Consider the following 10,310-nt stretch of genomic DNA (forward strand, 5'->3'; position numbering starts at 1 on the left):
GATCAACGACAACAGATTTCCCTCTGCACAGATATATGTTTAATAATTTATTAACCCACCTGCTACTGGTCTGGTTAATTACCCGTTTTTAATATGGTCCAATGTTTTACCTTGACCTTAGCAGTATTAGAAACAAGTCTTGGCCCCATGTTCACAAAACGATTTTAGATCTCAGCTGAGTTTGAGTTTGAAATTTTAATATCAATTTTACTAAAACTTCATTGTTGAATTCTAACTGAGACTGACCATCAATATTGAATCGTCACTTGAAAATAGTTATTAACTTACAATTTAGTTTTAATCAGTGTATTTAAATATAAATGACAAAATAATTTAATAAAGTTTCATTATCAAACTCAAAGCGGAGTCTGAAAATGTTTTTTGAACACGGGGCCATATACAAATGTACATGAAATTCTTTTGAATGATAACTGAATGCACAGAAATTAAACACAAATATTCGCAGCAGCTGGTTATTTATCCATAAATGGGGTGCGATGCCGATTTGTTTAAATACCAAAATATGACATCAAAGCTTAAGGCAATAAGTGCTTTTGCTTTTGACCACGAGTCAATCGACATTTTAGCACCAGCCATGCTACTGTAAAGGATCAACTGGTAAATGACTATACATATAGAATTAAAAATAAATGTTTTTATATATGTAAAACCTTTAACACAGGATTTGCTATCCTCTAGTGTAGCAATGACCTTTGTCCAGTCCTTGACCAGACGTTTTGTCATGTGGTATATGTTTACAGGATTTACAAGGTACGATGATAGATTCCGACTGCTGACAATCTCTCGATGTATGGCCTTGACGTTTTCGACAGTGCTGAAAATAGAAATATATTAAATAAATTTCCATGTTGTTGAGTGTTTGATTGAAATATAGCATTCTTTATTTACGACATTCTTTTCATTATTTTGCGGAAAATATTTTGTAGGGGATGGGGTTGTGGTGGTGGTAAGGTGAGGGGTTCTACATTGTTTCGATAATTTAACTATTTTAGGTTTTTATTTGACACAGTATCAAATCAATTTAAACTGCAACTCAGAGGGATCATAACGTTTATAAAATATCGTTGATGAAATTTTAATTCTACATTAACCTATTGTGTTCATGAAAAGTGTAAGCCTCAGTCTTATATTTGAAAAGAATTTCGTGTCGTTAGGAGAAATGCATCCATGAGTACTTCAGAAAAATAATTCGAACATAGAGCTAGTTCATTACTGATGTTTGGTAGCATTCCTTTATTCGTAGCCTTAAATGATAATGGTTAATCTGGTAAAATGTTTAAGTTCTATTTAATAAGATTCCATAGCTTCCATTTTAGTGTATAACAGTGAAATTATGTCTTATAATTGCCATTTTAGAGTATAACAGTGAAATTATGTCTTATAATTGCCATTTTAACAACAGTACATTTGTCAGGCTATAGCCCATTGTTATAGTTTAACGTGTATTTATTTCAGAAATGCATGTATAATTGTTACATCTAATAAACTATCTTTACTATATATACACACATGAGATAATAAGCAATACGTTACGTAATAAAGAAAATGAACAAACGCGTCAGTTGCTAGAAATTGCTTTTCCGATCCTATTATCATGAAAGGGTAGGGCAGTGTTTCCATTACTTTTCATAAACAGATAGTCCCTAAAACACATCGGGTCATTGATACATCGAAGGCTTAAGTATTTTTTAAATATACCTTGAGATGTTGTAGATTCCGTGCGTGTCCTCATCATCGTGTAGAACTCTTTCTTGTCGAATAATAACATCAGTCAGCGTAATAAGTTCATCTTCTAGTGTATACAGTTTCTCCATGTTAACGTAATTTGTGAACGCGCCACTCTCAGCAGTTACATAACCCATACAGACTATTGCGACAATACAAGTACACAGTGTGTTTTCCATTTTTATTTTAAGTCCTATATCAGTATGATTGAATTAAAACTTATTTCAACTACAGGTATATACTTTCTATTCTTTAATCCTCTTTTCGTAAACTAAATAAAATCAGCAAGAAATCACATTCCAAATGACTTTTCACTTGCTGTAATTAATAATTCTTTTATTGCGTCAAAATATTCAAATCGTTATAAAACGGAGTTTTAGTCGTCCAGCCGTGGAAAAATATCTCAACTTTGTAACAGTTTCGTAAAAAATCCAAAATAATATCCAACAACAAACGCGACGAAAGATAGAAATAATAATTACATCAATTATCAAATTTTTTATTCAGAGATATCTGAAAAGGATCTACATATGAACACGTTAGTTAAGTAATAAATTGAGCAGTATTATTTCAATACGGTGTGCGGCAGATGTGACACCCGATTGATTTTGTTTTCGTAAAATTATCCCGACAGATTATACGTGTACAAAGCCGAAACAGATGTTATTGATAAATAAATACGAAATGTCCACCGCGGCATCATCCGATTGTTATGAAGTTATTGGCAATTTCATATTTTTTACAACTTGTTTTCTGGGTAGTCAAAGCTGAATGTTAAACAATGTGAAATTTAAAACAATACCAAACATATGATTTTATACTGTCATTAGCAAGATGTATGCAAAAGCACAAAATTTTGAGCCGCACCATGAGAAAACCAACATTAGTTAAGTAATAAATTGAGCAGTATTATTTCAATACGGATGTGCAGGCCGGTCTGGATCCATGCTGGTCGCAAACGCGTTGGTTTTGTCGTGGTGCGACTCAATTTAATGGCGAGTAGAGTATTCTAATATTCAATCACATATACTTTCAAAATATATTAAAATATTATTATTATTATTATTATTATTATTATAATACCAGATTTATATAGCGCCCTTTTCATGATCAAATTCACGTTCAAAGGCGCTTTACTAGTAGAGACACAGAGCGATCTGACCAGAGGGACAGAGTGAGACAAAGCCCCCACGTTGCTCGAATAGACAGCCTGGTTCTTTAACGTGCCCAGTGTATAGCACTGATTATATAGGCATTTAACTAGAGCATTTTATTTTCAAGGGAAATAATTGTGGTCTGACTGTATTATTTTGAAAATCACAGTTGAGAATTTTTTATGTGTGCACCGGTACAGTTTTGCGGGGAAGCGAAAGTTGCCATGGAATTTTGTCTTCTTCTAAAAACAAGGTAAGTTGACAGTTTTTGTTGAAATATATATCTGATAGCTGACACATAGGAGAATGTTTTGGTTTATATCCATCTTACAGAATTTTTTGAAAATGAAGAGAAACAGGGGGAATTCTGTAAATTTCTTCTTATATGCAAATGAGCTGAAAATGTATTGAAATGACTAGATCAGAAGTTTATGCCTTTCCAGTAAGTTTTTCCCTACCTTTGACGATAGTTATTAAAAAGTATAGATATCAACCTCTTTGCTGATATTAGTACCTAAAATTTTCAGCCTGTGAATAGCTGTGGAAATTTGAGACTTCCTTTTTTTGAAGATATAAATAGATCTAAGCTATATTTAGACTAAAGTTTTTTTCAGTATAACAGCATGTAGAGAACCCTTACATACAGTCAAATATTCTTGATATTGCAAGGAAATATAATGCATTTTTCAAGTGCTTGCTGTTTCTTATGTTGTGCATACTTGATATAGGTCATTGTCAATGTCAACTATCATTATACTGACATTTGAAGTTGTTGTTTTTTTCTAAATTACCTCCCTTATATATGCATTTTTCTTCATTCATTTTATTGATAATTACTTCCCTTTATGTTTAGCAAAAATTCTCAGATTGCATTTAATTAACTCCCTTTATTTAACATGAAAAATTCTCTTGTGTAATGTTTATTTGTATATTTTACTTACAGTGCCTGATACATGTAGTTGCAGTCTGTCTTTGGAAGCTGTAGAAATAACAAGAAAGAGGCTGACATAGTGGTATAGTTTGTTATATATGAAGTTTATTGATGGCATTCATGTCATGATGATATCATTAAAGTACAACATACATTGATTTTCTGACAGGCATGTGTTATTACATTTGAACTGAGACTGTTTTATAATCAGGTTCATGATACTTTTTTTAATATACATTGTATACAATAGTTGCATTTTTTTCAATATTAATTGCAGCTTTATAAATTAGAACACTTCAGGTTCATGTTTGATATAGTTTATTAATGATTATAATTTTAATCATACAATGAGTTATGAGATATTTTATTAATTTTAATATATTTAGATTAATAAATGTAAAAAGTCTGTATTAAATGCATAGGTCATCTTTTGTACAAAAATAAAGGAAAAAAAAGGTTGTATAATTTTCAGTTTTGGTAGGGAAAAGTTGTTTGAGTATGTACATGTACAGTTGTTTGACCTGTCTTACCCTGTGGCAGTCCAAGAAGATGTTACCATTATGAAAACTGCAGGAGGTATTATGCTTTTGTATGTTAAACAAAGGTCTCAAAGCATTTATATGCTGTATGGCTACATTCTTGCTCCTGAAATAACTGTACAAGACAGCTATAAGACTGACATTCCTGACAAGATGTGAACCTTCTGGACTTTATGTCAGCCTGGCATAAACATTTCTTTCCTGTAGCTTTGTGTATCCCTCAATTTACTAAGTACATATCTCCATTAAAAATAATGATAATAGATATGGTTTAGTAATAAATGTGTGATAGCTTTGTAATGTCAACATTTCAAAAATAGAATGAACATGTACTTTGATAAGGCCTAAAAAAAAATTCTTTGTTTCCGGTAACATGCTCAAAAAAATTAGGGTAGGTAGGTCGGAAAAACTTTTTTTTTTTGGATTTTTTTTTATTAAGGGAGAATTTTCGGAAATTATTTCTGTGTCAAAAAATGAATACAAATAGGGGGGTTATGCCTCTAGAGCATCAGTAAGTTGATTTATAACATCACTGTCCATGTTTAAAGCATAAGAAGTGCAGTTTTGCAACTTTTTGTCAAAAAGTTGAAAAAAATGTATTCCAAGGCCATAAAAACATTTAGGGTCGGGCCAAAAATTTAGGGTAGGTCGGGATACCGGAAACAAACAATTTTTTTTTTACGCCTAATAAATATTGAAATACAAATTTCAGTATATTGTATCAGTCAGCAAAAACATGAAGTACATTTGTATCTTTGTATTAAGATAATTAAAACAATTATATTCAAATGCTTTGACACTGATTTTATGTTGATTTCCTAGAATGTGTGCGAATTAATGTTTTACAATATTTCAGAACTTGAAGACAATTGTTAGTGCAGAAGGGACATAAAAGTTATGACAAAAGTAACAGATATAAATAAGGTAAACTATTGTGATAAAAAGACATGGCCAGTGCTGCACATCACAAAGGCAATATTTGAATTTAATTTTTTGTCACTTATGAGTTCTGTAAAGCTGATTTTGCAATATATGTAAAATGATTAGGATTAATTTTTTTTACTGTGATCTTTTTTTCACATGATTTTGTCAAGACTGACAATTTGTTCATTGGAATAAGATAGTTAAAGGCGGCATTGTGTCACATAAAAGTATGTCTGCATAGTTGCCTAACATTAAATGTCAAATTGTAAACAAGGAAATATCCTTTGTTGTTTTTCTTCATTTAGCTCAGTTGAAGGAGATGAAGTTTGAAGCAATTTTCACAGTACAACCTCACCAGAGTAGCTCACTCTGAAGCAAAAACCTCTCTATAACAACATCATGAGAATTTCCCTAAGCTGAAATATAACTATCAAATTTACTTCTCCAGAACAACAACCTCAAAATAACTAAAATATTTGTATATCCCACAGGGTGTTGCTCTACAGAGGTTGCATTGTACTTATAATATCTATGATTTCAAATGCTTTAAGAAAAACAACACTTTCAACAAGGGGAAAAGTGAACATATATTACTCATAAGGTGAAGTTTTGGCAGTTCTCAAGTTCATTGTTTTTGCATGCTATATAAAAACACTTTAGGTAGTTTATCATTATTACATCATATACTAATCAGAGGTTGAAGGTTGTTGTTGGAGCTTTTAGGTGAGATCATAGATGAACATCATCAGATTTATCTGTTTATTTTTTTCACCATTTTATTGAATATGTACATTGAATGTTATAAAATATGCAATCTTTTCAGACAGTCCTATTATAATAACTTGTCATTTAGTGGATCTAAGTATATGTAAAATTTAAATAAAGCAGCAAGCCAAGTAGCAACACAATCTTGCTGCTTAAAACAGGTAATTCCTTAGACAAGTTGAAATTAGACAAAATGTCAGTTTGTAGAGTTACCTGACTTGCTGCTTGATAATATATTTCTAAGATTAGAATATCTGCAAATGTCTAAAATGATGTTATAATTGTTTTAAAAACTATCATGTTTTATTCTCTTTATGTAATAAAGTTTTAATTTGTATTTCCAGAAGTGCTACAAGTGTGTTGTCATGTGAAATGGAATTTACCCCAACTGTGCTGCAAGATGTATATTCAAGTGCAAGACAGCCATGCACCAGCTGTAAACTGAGATGGACCCATATAATAAATATGTTGACTTTTCTATGTATTATCATCTGTACAGAATGTGTTCATGACAAGACTGTATACATATATTGTTAAATCATTTTTATTTCCATTATTGCATGCATGTAAGAAGCAAGCATTTAACAATTGCATTCATAGAAGTGTTAAAATGTGATCAATCTAATTTAAAGAAACACATTTAATTGGACTTTTTAAGTTTCATAGTATTTGTGGTGGAGACTGACCCGTCATTCAGCAACTTATACTGTCTGTGTGTCATTTCTTGTATGTTATAGTTTTCTTAATAATACATTAAAATTTCAAAGTTATGGTAAGATGAACTCATTCATCACTTGTAGACTAATGTTAAAGCAGTTCAACATTTTACTATAAGTTAACTAATATTCTATTTAACCAGAGTTGTCACATATTTTCATATAAATATTTGTATAATACAGTCTAATCTAATCTACATATGATGTTCCACAATTTTTTAGTTATATTTTATGCTGATATTTTATGTTGTTTTCATGTCTCAACATATAATTACTAACATCAAAGAAACTTAAGTATTTTACAATTTGGTTGGTATAAATGGTTGTTTTGTTTATATATTTTATTTTTTTCCATCCAGGAGAATAAAGAAATATACATTTCAAAATATCTCATCATTCTAGATAAGTACACTACATAATCAAGATAAAAGAAATAAAAACAAAATATGTTGATGGAATTTTATTTTCAAAAATGTGATATACAGTCTTTGTAGTATTTACTTCTTTAGATATGTTGGACTGAAATGGGAATAACAACATACTTTAAATTTTTGTAGTCATAAGTTAATATGGGAATTATTAACTTAACTTAAAAAGATTTTATCTCACTGTTATGCCATCTGAGCTTTAATATTTTTCAACATTGTCATTGGCAACAAGGCTCAAAATTATTTGTTGTGTATACCTTGCATTCGTGTGTGATAAATGCTTTTATGGTATTCTTTAATATAATTTATGCTTTTCATCTTACCATGGATTAAAAAATTATAAATTTATTTGTCTGAAAATTAAGGTAAAAATACTGACTGATTAAATTGCAATATAAGAAAGCTTATTTGAGATAAAGGGAGGTAATTCCATAAAAAAATATGTAGAATGTAGATGATAAATGTAATGAAGGGAGGTAATAAAATATTGTGAAGTTATTAGTCTTCATTTCTTTGATGAGCTAATTAATTGTTTTACATTTTGGTTTATTAACTACAAGTATGACCTAACATGTGTACCTGTCCTGAAGGAAAATAAAATAGGTTGTTTGATGTCCTTGTACTGTTAAATTGTTACTGTATTTGTTTACAGTCCATGTCTGAATGAAATGAAGAAACAGACTTTAATGAGGGTATCCCGGGAAAATACCTAAGTTTATTTTTATATCAGCAAATTTGATGAGATAGTCATTCAGGAGTTGTCTATCCTATTTCCAAAAATGCTATGGGGACTAAATTTTTTGGAGTAAATATCTCTTTTAAAAAATAACACACGGCATTTTAATATTGTATATATATTATCTGATGCACTTAGCAATATATATTTGGAGTCAAAATGTTAAAAATTCCGGTTTTAATTTTTTAGTTACAATGTCTAACTGATACACGCAAGGGTTGCCTGGGTTCCTGACCAGTACACCTCTAGTTGGGTGGGAATGACTGAAAAGCGTTTCTGGAAATTCCCGAGTAGCTGCCGGGGATCGAACCCCCGACCTCAGGATTGGAAGGCCAGTGTGCAAACCACTAAGCTATCCGTCCACCAAAAATATTTTACAAATCTTTTCTAATGGATAATTACATAGATGCATATCAAATTACATAATTAAAAACTTTGCAAGAAATTATTTGCTTTTTTCTTAGTTAAAGAACAAATTGTATGATTTTCTACCCCTGTTCACTGTGTAATAAAACGACGGAGGTAATTATTAGATAATGAAATGAACGATAGGAAAACGCATATTGTAGTAAAATTATACATTAACTGCAGTAAGGGAGATTTTTTTTTATAGGAAGATGTGCATTTGTTTACGTCTAATTGCTGTTGTAGCAGGGTCATTTGTCTGTATATATCCTATATGAATTACTATCATGTGTTTTTCCATTTTCCCCATATATCATGCCTATATTTGATTTCATATTCACTATACATCCACATTACTATCATTTTCTGATATCATTAACTAACATGTAGTTTAACCACGGTGAGAGCCTCAATTTGAATGTATTGACCGTCAAGCATGCGCACAGCCAGAATAGAGTTTGAAGTGAAGATTCGAAATCGTTGTCTCTTGTAAGTTTATTACATTTCTTGTCTGCGTGTGTCTTTCAGGTAAACTACATGTATTTATATGTTGTGTTGAAATATGATCATTCCTCATTTTCTCATTCATCATTTGATTCATTCCTCGTAATTATTGAATTGTTACGACAGCCAGAATAGATTTGGAAGTGAAGACTCGAAATGGTTGTCTCTTGTAACTTGATTACATTTGCTGTCTGCGTGTATCTTTCAGACCTCCAGAAGAGACCACACGTTCCACGAATCGTTTTACAAGAAGGCCGACATTTGTAATATTTATTATTTTGTTACGATTTTGTGTTCGCTAAGTACTACACTTAGAATAAAAGTTACTACATGTACAATGACAAATGAAAGTCTCAGTATGCCGAAACAGTGGGTAAAAATTAAAACAAAACAAAAATGGTGCTTTAGATAATGTGGATGGACAATCCCGTAAATAACTAATAATACCATCATTTTTAAATCACTCTATTTGTAACTTTTCCTATAAAGACATACTGGAAAACAAGAGAGCCCGGTCAAAATTATAATTAATAATTACTAGAGTTATCCCTAGTCTATGAGTTGACCTGGCTCTCTTAATTTCCCCAAGAGAAGAACTAAACTTTAATAGGCTCTGCATATTTTTACTCAAGCTCACAATTTACTTGATGCTACTAGATATTTGCTTTAGACAATTGAACCGAAAGCAAATTGTCCAGAATTCTGTGAATTGCATTATAACATGCGACAATGATAACTAGGTTTTTGAGTCCGAAATAATTGCATTTACCACTATGACCAGATCGATCAATGTTACTGTTATATGTTACAGCATTGAAAGGTCTTCGTTTGGGGAACTTGTGTCTACAATCGTATTTGACACAATATGTGTATACCGGGTATATAAGAAGACGGTCATGCGACATATATCCTGTTTAAGGTTAAGTTATACGATATCTCTGAACAGAATTCGATCTTAGATGATCGATTCCTATTATCAGTGTATACGTTTATTGTCATGCGCAATCCAGAGGTGGTTTTACCACTGACCGTTCCAAGGCGGTGCCCCACTGGGTTCCGTTATTCGTATGGACACGAGGGTGCACGTGTGCGTGTGCGTGTGTGTGTGCTAGTCATGATCATGTCCACGTGCTATGAGTTGCGGCTATGAGGAACTGCGATAATCATTTTGGAATTTGGCTGTCCATGTCGGATATTTTCTTAAATTACCTCATATTCTATATTTCTTACATATATCAGGTATTAATTTCTTCCTCGATCATTTAGCATAAGATTGACTTCACTTCTTTTTTACTTAAACCAAGTTTCAAACTGCTTTTTTAAGAATTTGAATGAAGTCGGATATGCCAGCGACATGAACTTTAGGAACCCGTTAGTGTAGCGAAAAAGCAAATGACTTCTAACAATATCATTATGAATTTACTTTAAGAATGTATCCAAAAATTAATACATTGTAGCCCAG

The 10,310-nt window shown here is 31.4% G+C and overlaps 1 protein-coding gene and 1 long non-coding RNA gene across 2 annotated transcripts; one reads left to right on the top strand and one right to left on the bottom strand.

Moving 5' to 3' along the window:
• Positions 1-671: 671 nt before the first annotated feature.
• LOC128553647 (uncharacterized) lies at positions 672-2,327 on the bottom strand (the record flags this gene model as incomplete). Its single annotated transcript, XM_053534821.1, has 2 exons — positions 1,720-2,327; positions 672-835 (listed from the first exon to the last, which is right to left on the bottom strand). Coding segments are annotated over exons 1-2 (370 nt in total), but the record flags the coding sequence as incomplete, so codon positions are not given.
• Positions 2,328-3,003: 676 nt separating this feature from the next.
• On the top strand, positions 3,004-7,815 carry LOC128553646 (uncharacterized). The gene is made up of 5 exons (XR_008369398.1): positions 3,004-3,153; positions 3,844-3,913; positions 4,304-4,407; positions 5,227-5,294; positions 6,404-7,815. It is a non-coding gene; the product is annotated as an uncharacterized LOC128553646 (long non-coding RNA).
• Positions 7,816-10,310: the final 2,495 nt, after the last annotated feature.

This window comes from Mercenaria mercenaria, unplaced genomic scaffold, assembly GCF_021730395.1.
Source record: "Mercenaria mercenaria strain notata unplaced genomic scaffold, MADL_Memer_1 contig_4140, whole genome shotgun sequence".
NCBI classification, from domain to species: Eukaryota; Metazoa; Mollusca; class Bivalvia; order Venerida; family Veneridae; genus Mercenaria; species Mercenaria mercenaria.